General features: G+C 40.1%; 1 protein-coding gene across 4 annotated transcripts in view; it reads right to left on the bottom strand.

Annotated features, from left to right (window-relative positions):
• The window catches only part of Cep97 (centrosomal protein 97kDa), a 255,616-nt gene that overhangs the window by 34,426 nt on the left and 204,725 nt on the right, over positions 1 to 16,465 (bottom strand). For all 4 annotated transcript variants that reach the window (XM_053774178.2, XM_070100344.1, XM_070100200.1 and 1 more), the window contains exons 12-13: positions 11,737 to 11,854; positions 5,544 to 5,764 (exon numbers count right to left, since the gene is read on the bottom strand). In XM_053774178.2, the coding sequence (XP_053630153.1) occupies positions 5,544 to 5,764; positions 11,737 to 11,854 (339 nt within the window). The remainder of the gene's footprint in view (positions 1 to 5,543; positions 5,765 to 11,736; positions 11,855 to 16,465) is intronic.

Here is a 16,465-nt window from a genome sequence, read left to right as displayed (position 1 = left end):
GAAAAACATGGAAGAGAAAGCACTGTAGCCTTTACTGGAAAGGCTGATTTAGGAGACAAAAGTCTTTTTAGCCTATACCTATGATGAGTTCCAAGAGTTTTTCTAATGCCCAGAGCAGGGCCTTGGACCAGGCTCATCTGGTGCTTGCTTGGTCAACCAGGATCTTGCTGCTAGTGGTCTGCTAACCCACAGCCCGGCTGATCTGGCACCTGGTAAAGATATTTGTCTGGTTTCCACTTGCAGACTTCTACACATATCTCAGCAGTGTTTCTAATATCTTCTGGTTGGATGTCCTGGCCCAAAGCGAAACAAAGCTGAAGGGGGTAGGAGAGTTTCAGTGGGGGGAAATAAATGGGATTAAATCTGGAGTATCTGAGAGAGTTAGAGCAAAGGAAGGGGTAGCAGTAATGTTAAATGATCAGTTATGGAAGGAGAAAAGAGAATATGAATGTGTAAATTCAAGAATTATGTGGATTAAAGTAAAGGTTGGATGCGAGAAGTGGGTCATAATAAGCGTGTATGCACCTGGAGAAGAGAGGAATGCAGAGGAGAGAGAGAGATTTTGGGAGATGTTAAGTGAATGTATAGGAGCCTTTGAACCAAGTGAGAGAGTAATTGTGGTAGGGGACTTGAATGCTAAAGTAGGAGAAACTTTTAGAGAGGGTGTGGTAGGTAAGTTTGGGGTGCCAGGTGTAAATGATAATGGGAGCCCTTTGATTGAACTTTGTATAGAAAGGGGTTTAGTTATAGGTAATACATATTTTAAGAAAAAGAGGATAAATAAGTATACACGATATGATGTAGGGCGAAATGACAGTAGTTTGTTGGATTATGTATTGGTAGATAAAAGACTGTTGAGTAGACTTCAGGATGTACATGTTTATAGAGGGGCCACAGATATATCAGATCACTTTCTAGTTGTAGCTACACTGAGAGTAAAAGGTAGATGGGATACAAGGAGAATAGAAGCATCAGGGAAGAGAGAGGTAAAGGTTTATAAACTAAAAGAGGAGGCAGTTAGGGTAAGATATAAACAGCTATTGGAGGATAGATGGGCTAATGAGAGCATAGGCAATGGGGTCGAAGAGGTATGGGGTAGGTTTAAAAATGTAGTGTTAGAGTGTTCAGCAGAAGTTTGTGGTTACAGGAAAGTGGGTGCAGGAGGGAAGAGGAGCGATTGGTGGAATGATGATGTAAAGAGAGTAGTAAGGGAGAAAAAGTTAGCATATGAGAAGTTTTTACAAAGTAGAAGTGATGCAAGGAGGGAAGAGTATATGGAGAAAAAGAGAGAAGTTAAGAGAGTGGTGAAGCAATGTAAAAAGAGAGCAAATGAGAGAGTGGGTGAGATGTTATCAACAAATTTTGTTGAAAATAAGAAAAAGTTTTGGAGTGAGATTAACAAGTTAAGAAAGCCTAGAGAACAAATGGATTTGTCAGTTAAAAATAGGAGAGGAGAGTTATTAAATGGAGAGTTAGAGGTATTGGGAAGATGGAAGGAATATTTTGAGGAATTGTTAAATGTTGATGAAGATAGGGAAGCTGTGATTTCGTGTATAGGGCAAGGAGGAATAACATCTTGTAGGAGTGAGGAAGAGCCAGTTGTGAGTGTGGGGGAAGTTCGTGAGGCAGTAGGTAAAATGAAAGGGGGTAAGGCAGCCGGGATTGATGGGATAAAGATAGAAATGTTAAAAGCAGGTGGGGATATAGTTTTGGAGTGGTTGGTGCAATTATTTAATAAATGTATGGAAGAGGGTAAGGTACCTAGGGATTGGCAGAGAGCATGCATAGTTCCTTTGTATAAAGGCAAAGGGGATAAAAGAGAGTGCAAAAATTATAGGGGGATAAGTCTGTTGAGTGTACCTGGTAAAGTGTATGGTAGAGTTATAATTGAAAGAATTAAGAGTAAGACGGAGAATAGGATAGCAGATGAACAAGGAGGCTTTAGGAAAGGTAGGGGGTGTGTGGACCAGGTGTTTACAGTGAAACATATAAGTGAACAGTATTTAGATAAGGCTAAAGAGGTCTTTGTGGCATTTATGGATTTGGAAAAGGCGTATGACAGGGTGGATAGGGGGGCAATGTGGCAGATGTTGCAAGTGTATGGTGTAGGAGGTAGGTTACTGAAAGCAGTGAAGAGTTTTTACGAGGATAGTGAGGCTCAAGTTAGAGTATGTAGGAAAGAGGGAAATTTTTTCCCAGTAAAAGTAGGCCTTAGACAAGGATGTGTGATGTCACCGTGGTTGTTTAATATATTTATAGATGGGGTTGTAAGAGAAGTAAATGCGAGGGTCTTGGCAAGAGGCGTGGAGTTAAAAGATAAAGAATCACACACAAAGTGGGAGTTGTCACAGCTGCTCTTTGCTGATGACACTGTGCTCTTGGGAGATTCTGAAGAGAAGTTGCAGAGATTGGTGGATGAATTTGGTAGGGTGTGCAAAAGAAGAAAATTAAAGGTGAATACAGGAAAGAGTAAGGTTATGAGGATAACAAAAAGATTAGGTGATGAAAGATTGAATATCAGATTGGAGGGAGAGAGTATGGAGGAGGTGAACGTATTCAGATATTTGGGAGTGGACGTGTCAGCGGATGGGTCTATGAAAGATGAGGTGAATCATAGAATTGATGAGGGAAAAAGAGTGAGTGGTGCACTTAGGAGTCTGTGGAGACAAAGAACTTTGTCCTTGGAGGCAAAGAGGGGAATGTATGAGAGTATAGTTTTACCAACGCTCTTATATGGGTGTGAAGCGTGGGTGATGAATGTTGCAGCGAGGAGAAGGCTGGAGGCAGTGGAGATGTCATGTCTGAGGGCAATGTGTGGTGTAAATATAATGCAGAGAATTCGTAGTTTGGAAGTTAGGAGGAGGTGCGGGATTACCAAAACTGTTGTCCAGAGGGCTGAGGAAGGGTTGTTGAGGTGGTTCGGACATGTAGAGAGAATGGAGCGAAACAGAATGACTTCAAGAGTGTATCAGTCTGTAGTGGAAGGAAGGCGGGGTAGGGGTCGGCCTAGGAAGGGTTGGAGGGAGGGGGTAAAGGAGGTTTTGTGTGCGAGGGGCTTGGACTTCCAGCAGGCATGCGTGAGCGTGTTTGATAGGAGTGAATGGAGACAAATGGTTTTTAATACTTGACGTGCTGTTGGAGTGTGAGCAAAGTAACATTTATGAAGGGATTCAGGGAAACCGGCAGGCCGGACTTGAGTCCTGGAGATGGGAAGTACAGTGCCTGCACTCTGAAGGAGGGGTGTTAATGTTGCAGTTTAAAAACTGTAGTGTAAAGCACCCTTCTGGCAAGACAGTGATGGAGTGAATGATGGTGAAAGTTTTTCACCCTGCCTTGGTGGGAATCGACAATAGTCTGAGGTCATTGATATAACATTCCCTTATAATGCCCATAGTGCCCCTACTTTTCATTGTGTGTATTTTGCACTTCCACATCTTACACTCCAGTATGCTGTTATGGTGGTGTGGAGATTTGGGACAAGGCCCTCAAATAATTTCCTGGTATATATTTCAGATATTTGGGAGATGACTTGTCAGAGGATGGGTTTATGAAGGATGCAGTTAACCACAGAATTCAAGAAGGAAAAAAGGCGAGTGGTGTGTTGAGGTATCTGTGGGGACAAAAGACGTTATTCATAGAGGCAAAGAAGGGAATGTATGAAAGTATAGTGGTACCGACACTCTTATATGGGTGTGAAGCTTGGGTTGTAAATGCTTCAGCAAGGAGGTGCCTGAAGGCAGTGGAGATGTCCTGTCTAAGGGCAATGTGTGGTGCAAATATTATGCAGAGTATTCAAAGTGTGGAAATCAGGAGGAGTTGTGGAGTTACTAACAGTATTAGTCAGAGGGCTGAAGAGGGGTTGTTGAGGTGGTTTCATCATTTAGAGAGAATGGAACAAAGTAGAATGACTTGGAGAACATATAAATCTGTAGGGGGAGGAAGGCGAGGTAGGGGTCATCCTCAAAAAGATTGGAGGGGGTAAAGGAGGTTTTGTGGGCGAAGGGCATCGATTTCCAGCAAGCGTGCATGAGCGTGTTAGATAGGAGTGAATGGAGACGAATGGTTTTGGGGACCTGACGAGCTGATGGAGTGAGAGCAGGGTAATATTTAGTGAAGGGATTTAGGGAAACCGGTTAGCCGGACCTGAGTCCTGGAAATGGGAAGTACAATGCCTGCACTTTAAAGGAGGGGTTTGGGATATTGATAGTTCGGAGTGACTATCTAAACTGTTGTATGCGAGTGCCTCTGCAACGACAGCGATTATGTATGAGTGATGGTGAAAGTGTTGAATGATAATGAAAGTTTTTTCTTTCTTTTTGGGTTTTTCTTTTTTTGGGGTCACCCTGCCTCGGTGGGAGATGGTCGATGCATTAAAAAAAAAATTATATATTTTTCTCTCCTCTGCTCCAGCGAATACATATTTAGGACTTTAAAGAATTCCCAGTATTAAATATACTTTGTATGTATATTTATTACTGGGACCTCCTTGTAGGCTCTATGCATGCCATAAACGATCTCTGTATCTGTTAGGCAATATTCCATATAAGAGAGCACAAGAGATTTGAAGTGTCACAAGTGGCACTACTTCTGTTGTTTTGAAAATTCTCATTATCCACCCTGTCATCTTCCTAAAGGTGGGAGAATAACTAAAACAAAAAAAATTCAGTTTGGTAGTTGTCCTTGATCACAAGGATTACATCTGAAAGGTTGAGTTCTCTCACACCCACACTCCTCTTGCATGATAAGCTCTTTCTCTTTTAAAGTAATTCTAAATACAGTATATATATATTATGTGTGAGTGAGGTGAAAGTGTTGAATGATGATGAAAGTATTTTCTTTTTGGGTCACCCTACCTCGGTGGGAGACGGCCGACTTGGGAAAAAAAAAAGAAAAAGAAATAAATAAATACTTCGTAGTACAGACTTGATTTTATGAATGCACAATAGTAATACTTAAGTTTAAGAATTTATTACATAACAGCTCACCAAAACTCACAAAGTGTGCTGGCACTCCCAGCATAATTCTGACCCACCACAGAGCAAGTCAACATCAAGCAATGGTGTGTTAAGACAATATACATCTTAGTATACCAGAAAAGATAAGTGAATTCATGAATTATATCTGCAATAAACAGGCATGTTTTTTAATACAAACTAAGAAATATTTTTACAGATTTCAAGAATCTTATTAGGCACAACAGAACAAATTCAAATTGTATCATTATTTTTGCTAAGGGACCTACAAGATCAAGACGGGAAATATCTTTTGTTAGGAGTACAACTAAAAAAGTAGCCCATATCTAACAATGGAGGATGGCATTAAAAGTTGTCTGCCTCCGAATATACCACCAAAATAGCACTCATCCAAAGGGCTTTCCTCAAAATATCACCCTGCAAAAGTAACTGCTTACACTGTTCTAAAGTGATTATTATTATTATAATAATAACGAACTGCTAAACCCACAAGGGCCATACAGGGCTGCCTAAAGTGATATATTAGTATTATACAGTAGAATGCAAAACAAGTCAATTATGTGTGTTTACCTGGTGGTAGGCTCTACAGAAACAGATCGCACATATCTTGGGGCTGGTTTGGGAGAAGGCTTGGGTCTAGGTAAAGTTGATGGCCCTGTATTGGTGTTCTGTAGTGTAGTAGCTGGTCTTGCAGTACGAGAAGGAGAGCCTCGGGCAATGTCAGTAGGGACAGGGCTCTTCAAGGGTGATGCTCGAGGCCGAGTTACTGATGATGAGCGTGACGTAGGTTGCTGAAAATTTAAAGAACAACTGCATCAAACATTACAATTTCAAGTAAACAAAAATTATATAAAAGAAGAGGCAATGATGACACAATAAATTTTTTGGTCTTCTCATGGTAAAACTGATAAAAGCTTAGGGAATGAGTAGACCAAGTGTTAACACTGAAGCATATAAGTGAGCAGCACTTAGATAAAGGTAAGGAGCTGTTTGTACTGTATGGATTTAGAAAAGCCATATGATAGGATGGATAAGGAAGCCATGTGGCAGATGTTGGAAATGTATAGAACAGGAGGTAGGTTATTAAAAACAGTTATGGTTGTTTAATATATTTATAGATGGGGTTGTTAAGGAAGTAAATGCTAGGGTGTTTGGGAGAGGGGTGGGATTAAATTATGGGGAATCAAATTCAAAATGGGAATTGACACAGTTACTTTTTGCTGATGATACTGTGCTTATGGGAGATTCTAAAGAAAAATTGCAAAGGTTAGTGGATGAGTTTGGGAATGTGTGTAAAGGTAGAAAGTTGAAAGTGAACATAGAAAAGAGTAAGGTGATGAGGGTGTCAAATGATTTAGATAAAGAAAAATTGGATATCAAATTGGGGAGGAGGAGTATGGAAGAAGTGAATGTTTTCAGATACTTGGGAGTTGACGTGTCGGCGGATGGATTTATGAAGGATGAGGTTAATCATAGAATTGATGAGGGAAAAAAGGTGAGTGGTGCGTTGAGGTATATGTGGAGTCAAAAAACGTTATCTATGGAGGCAAAGAAGGGAATGTATGAAAGTATAGTAGTACCAACACTCTTATATGGGTGTGAAGCTTGGGTGGTAAATGCAGCAGCGAGGAGACGGTTGGAGGCAGTGGAGATGTCCTGTTTAAGGGCAATGTGTGGTGTAAATATTATGCAGAAAATTCGGAGTGTGGAAATTAGGAGAAGGTGTGGAGTTAATAAAAGTATTAGTCAGAGGGCAGAAGAGGGGTTGTTGAGGTGGTTTGGTCATTTAGAGAGAATGGATCAAAGTAGAATGACATGGAAAGCATATAAATCTATAGGGGAAGGAAGGCGGGGTAGGGGTCGTCCTCGAAAGGGTTGGAGAGAGGGGGTAAAGGAGGTTTTGTGGGTAAGGGGCTTGGACTTCCAGCAAGCGTGCGTGAGCGTGTTAGATAGGAGTGAATGGAGACGAATGGTACTTGGGACCTGACGATCTGTTGGAGTGTGAGCAGGGTAATATTTAGTGAAGGGATTCAGGGAAACCGGTTATTTTCATATAGTCGGACTTGAGTCCTGGAAATGGGAAGTACAATGCCTGCACTTTAAAGGAGGGGTTTGGGATATTGGCAGTTTGGAGGGATATGTTGTGTATCTTTATATGTGTATGCTTCTAGACTGTTGTATTCTGAGCACCTCTGCAAAAACAGTGATAATGTGCGAGTGTGGTGAAAGTGTTGAATGATGATGAAAGTATTTTCTTTTTGGGGATTTTCTTTCTTTTTTGGGTCACCCTGCCTCGGTGGGAGACGGCCGACTTGTTTAAAAAAAAAAAAATGATTATTATCATGGGTGAGCATGAAACCCATAGGGATTATACAGTGCCTGTGAAGAGGAGGGGGGGGGGCAGATGGAAGGCATTCAGGCTCAATCCAGGGAACTGGAGCACAGATTCAATTCCCTAAATCAAGAGCCCCTCACCAGCATCAAGGAACTTCCTTTGAGGGGGAAGCAGTTATGATTTTTTTTTTTTTGTAGAGAGTGAAGTTCAGGTTAGGGAATGTAGGAAGGAGAGGGACTATTTCCCACTGAAAGTAGGACTTAGACAGGGATGCATTATGTCACCAAGGTTGTTTAACACAGTTATAAATGAGGATGTAAAAGCAGTAAATGCAAGCAGGTGGCACTGAAAGATGATGGCTCTGATGTAAAATGGGAGTTATCCCAGTTGTTTTTTGCTGATGACATGGGTTGGTGGATGAATTTGGGAAGTTATAGAAAAGAAGGAAATTAAAAGTGAATGTAGAAAAAGAGCAAGATAATGAAGGTCGCAAAAAGTCTAGGGAATGATAGACTGAATATCAGATTGGAAGGAATGAGTATAGAGGAAATGGATGTATTTAGATATTTGGGAGTGAACAGGTCAACAGATGGATCTATGATAGATGAGGTGAACCACAGAATAGATGAGGGGAAAAAAAGTGGGTGATGTATGGAAGTATCTATTGAAAGAACTTCACAGAGGCAAAAAAGGGAATGTACCAGAATACAGTGTTACCAACGCTTTTATATGAGTATGAGGCATGGCTAGAGATATGAGGAAGGCTAGAGGCAGTGAAGATATCATGTTCGATAACAATTTGTGGTGTGAATATCATGCAGAAAATTAGAAGTGTAGACATTAAAAGGTAATGTGGGGAGACCAAGGGTATAATTCAAAAGGCTGAGGAAGGGTTGTGAAGGTGGTTAGGGCACATAGAGAGCATGCCCATACAGCATAATGATTGTATGTATATTCACCTGTATGTGCTTATCTATTTATGGTTGCAGGGATCAATTCTCAGATCCTGGCCCTGTCTTCAAACTTTCCACTCTTCAGATTCATTCCCTCTCAGCCTCATGGGCCTTATCATACCTATATTAAAACTATGTATGAAGCCTAACCCCCCACTTTCTCACCAAGATCATTTCACTTTCCAATCACTCTGAGACCGAAGAGATACTTCTTAACAACCCTATGGCTCGTCTGTGACTAACTCCCTGACTATGGTATACCCTGAAAATAAATTTTGTGTATGTGAGATAAGAGTTTGAAAAAAAAAATTAGATTGAAAGATTGCATATTTATGAATTCAATAAGACTAAAATAAGTGGAATGTGATATGTTATAATTTTATGGTATGCTGAAGCTGGAAAAAGATTAACTTGAAGCTGTGTCCCTTAGTTTCCATTTCTTGCCTCTCAAACTGCCTAGCCCTGTCTAACTTATTATGCCCAAACTACCTTAACAACCCTTCCTCAGCCCTCTGAATTATACAGTGGACCCTTGGTTATCGGCCATAATCCGTTCCAGAAGGCCAGCCTAAAACCGAAATAACAATTCCCATAAGAATTAATGTAAATACAATTAATCCTTTCCAGACACCCAAAAATATTCACAAAAAATAATTTTTTTAAAGATTAATTATAGTTTTACATACACAAAACAATGAGAACTAAATAAAATAAATACATAAACAATTAAATCAGCATTACATACCTTTATTGAACTCTTCTTGGCTTATGGAACATAGAGAGGAGGAGAGAGGGAGGATTATTGTTTGGAAGGGAAATCCCCTTCCATAATGACTTCAGGTAACAAGTCCCTCTCTGGGGTTACTTCCCTTCTTTGTCTTTTAATGCCACTAGGACCAGCTTGAGAGTCACTGGACCCTTGTCGCACAAAAAAATCTGTCCAGAGAGGTCTGTTTCTGGCGTCTCTTTAAGATTCCCCTGAAGTGGGACAGGGTTTTGTCACTGAACATGTTGCAGATATGGGTTGTTTCAGCTTGGTCAGGGTGATACTTTTCAACAAGACTTTGGAACTCATTCCACTTTGCACACATGTCCTTAATCACTGAAGAAGGCACCTTCTCCCCTCTCTCGTCCTCCTCCTCTGAAGCTGTTCCAGTTGAAGGTCTTGCAGCTCTTCAGTTGTTAGCTCTTCCCTGTGGTGCTCCACCAACTCTTCCATATCCTCGCTACTCACATCCAACCCCATGGACTTCTCCAGTGCCACAATAGATTGCACAACAGGCATAGGGTCCTCAGGGTGAGCCCCAAACCCTTCAAAATCCCTCTCTTATACACAATCTGACCACAATTTTCTCCAAGCAAAGTTCAAAGTCCTGAAAGTCGCTCCCTCCCAAGCCTTACCTATAAGGTTTATGCAATGAAGGATATTGAAGTGATTCCTCCAGAACTCTCTTATGGTCAAGTCAGTGTCTGAGGTCACTTCAAAGCACCTCTGAAACACTGCTTTTGTGTAGAGTTTTTTGAAGTTAGAAATGACCTGCTGGTCCATGGGCTGGATGAGAGAAGTGGTGTTAGGAGGCAAGAACTTCACTGCTATAAAACGGAAATCCCTAAACAATTGGTCTTCCAAGTTTGGAGGATGAGCAGAAGCACTGTCCAGTACCAGGAGGCACTTGAATAGCAATTTCTTTAACAGGAGGTATTTTTTCACACTGGGGCCACATCAGCTCCTCGATTTGTTCTTTCTTTGCCAGGTTAGAAGTGATTGTTGATTTGTTTTTCCCATACATCCTGGCACGTTCTAGCATTTGAAAACCACTCTCAAACTTTTCAACAACTTCTTTCTTAAATTCCATCATGTTTCCAACTTTCTTTACCAAAGGAACTTTACTAGGAACTTTCTTTGGGGCCATGGTTACTTATTTCACAGTTGCTAACCATGAAAAACAATTGATTACAGTCAAATGTTTGAATGAATGAGCAGAAGCTTTCTCACTCGCCCAGAGATGAAACCAGACTGACGTGCAAGCGGCGGCACGCTGATGCATACCATACGGCTGATAAGCAAAATAACAGCTGATAACCGGAAGCCAAAAACCAGGCCAATAAGCGGAATGGCCGATACCTGAGGGTCCACTGTACTCTTGGTGATCCCATACTGCAATGTGTGATGTGAATGATATTCACCTAACACACTGCTCTCAAATATGTATGCCTGTATATATGCATTATCACCTATATGTGGCTGCAGGGATCGAATCTCAGCTCCTGGCCCTGCCTCTCAACTTGACAGATTCACTTCCTCCTAGCCATGTGGGCCTTATCGTACCTGCTCTTAATGCCATAAATGAAACCTGCTCCACCATTTCTTCACTGAGATCATTCCACTTTCTGACCACCCTGAAACTAAAGAAATGCTTCTTGGCATCCCTGTGGCTCAGGTGATTCTTTAACTTCCAGCTGTGTCCCCGAGTTCCTGTTCCTTGCCTCTCAAATAGCCTGTCCCTGCCTACCCTATTAATTCCCTGAGTATTTAATATGTATTATGTATGTATGAATGTAGGTACCATATATACCCATCCATAGGTTGTGATTTTAAAGCCAAATTATTAATCAAAAAACATGAGTGACTTATTCGGATTCTACTTTTGAAAGGCTGAAATTCTGACATAGTGAGGTCCATGCACTTCTTTGGTGCATCAAGGAATAAACCCCATTCAGTAACCATATTCCACCTTAAATATACAAATAAATTTTAAAATATCCAGTAATTCATTCTGGTCTTTTTCCTCACTTTGTTTACACAACACCTGAGCATTGTAAGTGATAGTTTAAACATAAAAAAAACAGTAGTGCAGTAGGCCTACTGGCCCATACTAGGTGGATCCTGCTCAAATGAAACCTTTCTTACTTTGATCACATTCAAGATTTTAGCTTCAATGATCAAAGGAGGGAGTGAGGTTGGGAGGAAGGTTTCAAAAATAGGTTGGATAAATATACGAGTGAGAAAAGTTAAATTTGAGTACAACCTGCCCTAGCATGGGCTAGTAGGTCTACTGCAGTGCTCTACTAGTCTTATGTCATATAATAGTTGGGTGAGAGTAGAATCCGTCTACTAAAGTACTGCACTAATCTTGTCATATAATGGTTGAGTGTGATTAAAATCTGCCTAGGATGGGCTAGTGTGAGTAAAACTTGTCTAGCATGAGCCAGTAAGCCTACTTAAGTGCTTCTTTAGATTTTGTTTATCAATTGTTACATTTTTTCCTGAGTTTTGACTAGAATATATTTTGAATTAGAAGCATCTGAACCCTTTTAGAGCTCATCAAAAACCAGGGTAGACTTATCCATGAGATATATGAAAAATCTGTGATATTTTGGCAAAATATCAGAGGTAAACATATACATGGAGCTGGGTTATAATACTTGGGTATATGTTGAATGAATATTACAAATTACTTTTCCAAAATCTTACTCTTGGGGAACCCTGAGATGCAGATGTTGACCTGATGGACGGAGGTGGACGCTGAGAACGTGACAAGGAGCTGGACCGTGCCACATTAGCACTCTGCTGTGTGGGGGCACCAGAAGAGCTGTGGGCCAAACTACCTTTTAGAAAAAGGAGGCACATACAAGGAAAATAAAAATGAAGTTACTATACTGTATATGAAAATACAAACAAAGAAAAGGCAAAGATCCAAGTAGCACCGCAATGTAAGAATAGGCAAATAGCACAGCCATCAATGGAAAAAATACTTGTTCTTATTCCACTTTCCTAAATTTAATTAAGTAAAAATTGCAATTCTCTAATACATATGTATTCCCTTGAAATCAAGCGAGTCATTATGTCCTCTATTATACAATAAATCCATAATTTATCAGATTAATGGGAGGGGAAGCTGGTGGCCAGTAAAGGCAAATGTGGTTTACTATGATTGCAACAATAATTCACAAGTCTGTAACTGACGAACTTTACTGTTTCCAAATGAGCTGATCCAGTGAATTTTGTTCTGTATTTTCAAATTCCATTAAATCAAGGGCCTACTGTATTTCTGGTCTACAAGCATGTTTTTACCTAATGTGTGACACTACTGTGATTTGATCTTTATTAACCCTTTCAGTGTTGCAATCCCTGCTTGCAAACTTGCTCCCAGGGTCGAAGAATAAAAAAAATTTTTTTTTTTAACAAAATCTTAAGAATAATTTTGTATTATACAACAAAAACAACAGCAACAAAAAATTTGCAACCAGTACTTACTGAGATATAGAGGAGTGAAGATGACAGAAAATGAATGACATCAGCAACTGCCACTCACTCGGTAATATTATTTTTACTTTTATTCTATTTTTTCTTATCTTTTCTATCTAATATTTTATTTTTTCAAGTAACTTCTGTGGCCTGTGAGACCAATATAATGCATAATTTATATAAAGTGGCACCTTGGGATATGAAAAGCTCAAAACTCGAACAATTATGTAAGTGTATTTATGTATGTGCTTTTGTAAGTGTATTTTTGGGGGTCTCAAACAGATTAATCTAATTTACATTAAACCATACCCCCGGCCGGGATTGAACCCGCGGTCATAGAGTCTCAAAACTCCAGCCCGTCGCGTTAGCCACTAGACCAGCTAGCCACAATAAGATTCATCCAACTAGGTATATTTCTACACCATAGGAAAGTTAGCACAGGCACCTCTGTGACCACAAATGCAAGTTTTTACAGACGAATCTCCAGCTAGCGTGGCCGTGACGAACTCTAGCTCAAGTCCCTTCACTGCCGTCAACATGACTTAAGAAATCGTAATGACACGATTGCAAATAAACCATACCCCCGGCCGGGATTGAACCCGCGGTCATAGAGTCTCAAAACTCCAGCCCGTCGCGTTAGCCACTAGACCAGCTAGCCACAATAAGATTCATCCAACTAGGTATATTTCTACACCATAGGAAAGTTAGCACAGGCACCTCTGTGACCACAAATGCAAGTTTTTACAGACGGCCACGCTAGCTGGAGATTCGTCTGTAAAAACTTGCATTTGTGGTCACAGAGGTGCCTGTGCTAACTTTCCTATGGTGTAGAAATATACCTAGTTGGATGAATCTTATTGTGGCTAGCTGGTCTAGTGGCTAACGCGACGGGCTGGAGTTTTGAGACTCTATGACCGCGGGTTCAATCCCGGCCGGGGGTATGGTTTATTTGCAATCGTGTCATTACGATTTCTTAAGTCAAGTAATTTACATTACAGTGGAACCTCGGCTTACGAAAGCCCCACCATGCGAATTTTCCAGGAGATGAACAGTCATCTGGTCGACTTTTCGCATCTGGATATGAACGAAATTTCAGGATGTGAAATTCCCCCTCATGGGAGGTTCCTTGGTGAGGGGCTCTTGATCTAGAGAACTGCATCTGTGCTCCAGTTCCCTAAATTAATAATAATATTAATAATAATAATAATTATTATTATTACAATACAGTGGACCCCCGCATAACGATCACCTCCGAATGCGACCAATTATTTAAGTGTATTTATGTAAGTGCGTTTGTACGTGTAAAAGTAGGTCTTAGACAGGGATGTGTAATGTCACCATGGTTGTTTAATATATTTATAGATGGGGTTGTAAAAGAAGTAAATGCTAGGGTGTTCGGGAGAGGGGTGGGATTAAATTATGGGGAATCAAATTCAAAATGGGAATTGACACAGTTACTTTTTGCTGATGATACTGTGCTTATGGGAGATTCTAAAGAAAAATTGCAAAGGTTAGTGGATGAGTTTGAGAATGTGTGTAAAGGTAGAAAGTTGAAAGTGAACATAGAAAAGAGTAAGGTGATGAGGGTATCAAATGATTTTGATAAAGAAAAATTGGATATCAAATTGGGGAGGAGGAGTATGGAAGAAGTGAATGTTTTCAGATACTTGGGAGTTGACGTGTCGGCGGATGGATTTATGAAGGATGAGGTTAATCATAGAATTGATGAGGGAAAAAAGGTGAGTGGTGCGTTGAGGTATATGTGGAGTCAAAAAACGTTATCTATGGAGGCAAAGAAGGGAATGTATGAAAGTATAGTAGTACCAACACTCTTATATGGATGTGAAGCTTGGGTGGTAAATGCAGCAGCGAGGAGACGGTTGGAGGCAGTGGAGATGTCCTGTCTAAGGGCAATGTGTGGTGTAAATATTATGCAGAAAATTCGGAGTGTGGAAATTAGGAGAAGGTGTGGAGTTAATAAAAGCATTAGTCAGAGGGCAGAAGAGGGGTTGTTGAGGTGGTTTGGTCATTTAGAGAGAATGGATCAAAGTAGAATGACATGGAAAGCATATAAATCTATAGGGGAAGGAAAGAGGGGTAGGGGTCGTCCTCGAAAGGGTTGGAAAGAGGGGGTAAAGGAGGTTTTGTGGGTGAGGGGCTTGGACTTTCAGCAAGCGTGCATGAGCGTGTTAGATAGGAGTGAATGGAGATGAATGATACTTGGGACCTGACGATCTGTTGGAGTGTGAGCAGGGTAATATTTAGTGAAGGGATTCAGGGAAACCGGTTATTTTCATATAGTCGGACTTGAGTCCTGGAAATGGGAAGTACAATGCCTGCACTTTAAAGGAGGGGTTTGGGATATTGGCAGTTTGGAGGGATATGTTGTGTATCTCTATACGTATATGCTTCTAAACTGTTATATTCTGAGCACCTCTGCAAAAGCAGTGATAATGTGTGAGTGTGGTGAAAGTGTTGAATGATGATGAAAGTATTTTCTTTTTGGGGATTTTCTTTCTTTTTTTGGGGTCACCCTGCCTCGGTGGGAGACGACCGACTTGTTGAAAAAAAAAAAAAAAAGTTTGTACGTGTATGTTTGGGGGTCTGAAATGGACTAATCTACTTCACAATATTCCTTATGGGAACAAATTCGGTCAGTACTGGCACCTGAACATACTTCTGGAGTGAAAAAATATTGTTAACCGGGGGTCCACTGTAATACATATGTACTACTACTACTAATAATAATAATAATATTAAAATCTTTCTTTCTTCTTTCAACAAACCGGCCATATCCCACTGAAGCAGTGTGGCCCAAAAAGAAAACAAAAATTTCTCTTTTCAACTTTAGTAATGTATACAGGATAATGGGTTACTAGCCCCTTGCTCCTGGCATTTTAGTCGCCTCTTACGACACGCATGGCTTATGGAGGAAGAATTTTGTTCCTTCCCCATGGAGTAATATTAAAATATAATACATGTATAATAATAATAGTGTTCACTCATTACTTACCTAAAAATATCTGTAGTCTTAATGTAGAGTGAGAGGTGAGTAAACATGATTAAATGAATAAATGAGAGAGAGAATGAGAGTGTAGAAGATTCGCGAGTTTTGTAAACAAACCAGTTGTTGCTGTTGTTGTTACCAGCCTGGACACGAATGTTTTTTGTTCACTCCGTCAAGCCGACTGGAAAAACATCTCATATTTATGTTAATTTATGTTTATTTGTTACATAGCGTGTTTATTATATAATTTTGAAAAAATATCATAGATGGATTAAGCAAAATGTCTATATTAATGTTTTATACACATTTATTGAGTCTCAGGGTGATTATTATCGTATTATTATTATAATTATTAATATGGTATCTACAAGATTAATAACACACTCTTAGTGATTTTAATGTGTACCTGCACATCAGCACAAATGCAAGATGTGGAGTTTAAAGCAGTTAAGTTCAGTGACAAAGTGTAGCATTAAGAGTGCAGCATTAAGAGAGTAGCTTTAAGAGTGTAGCAATTAAGCGATAGAAAAAGGATGAAACAAAATAAACTCATGACAGCATACGCCGCTCTGCCTATTTTCTGCAAGGTACCTTATCCTCTTCCATACATTTATTAAATAAAAACATTAACCACTCCAAAACTATATCCCCACCTGCTTTTAACATTTCTATCTTTATCCCATCAATCCCAGCTGCTTACCCCCTTTCATTCTATTCACTGCCCTACATGCTTTCCCCACACTCACAACTGGTTCTTCCTCACTCCTATAAGATGTTACTCCTCCTTGCCCTATACACGAAATCACATCTTCCCTATCTTCATCAACATTTAACAATATCTCAAAATATTCCTTCCATCTTCCTGATACCTCTAACTCTTCATTTAATAACCAGCCTCTCCTATTTTTAACTAACAAATCCATTCTTTCCTTAGGCTTTCTCAACTTA

Source organism: Cherax quadricarinatus, chromosome 1 (genome assembly GCF_038502225.1).
Source record: "Cherax quadricarinatus isolate ZL_2023a chromosome 1, ASM3850222v1, whole genome shotgun sequence".
NCBI classification, from domain to species: Eukaryota; Metazoa; Arthropoda; class Malacostraca; order Decapoda; family Parastacidae; genus Cherax; species Cherax quadricarinatus.
Note: the sequence above shows the minus strand (reverse complement) of the source record. Positions and strands in the feature narration are given on the sequence as shown.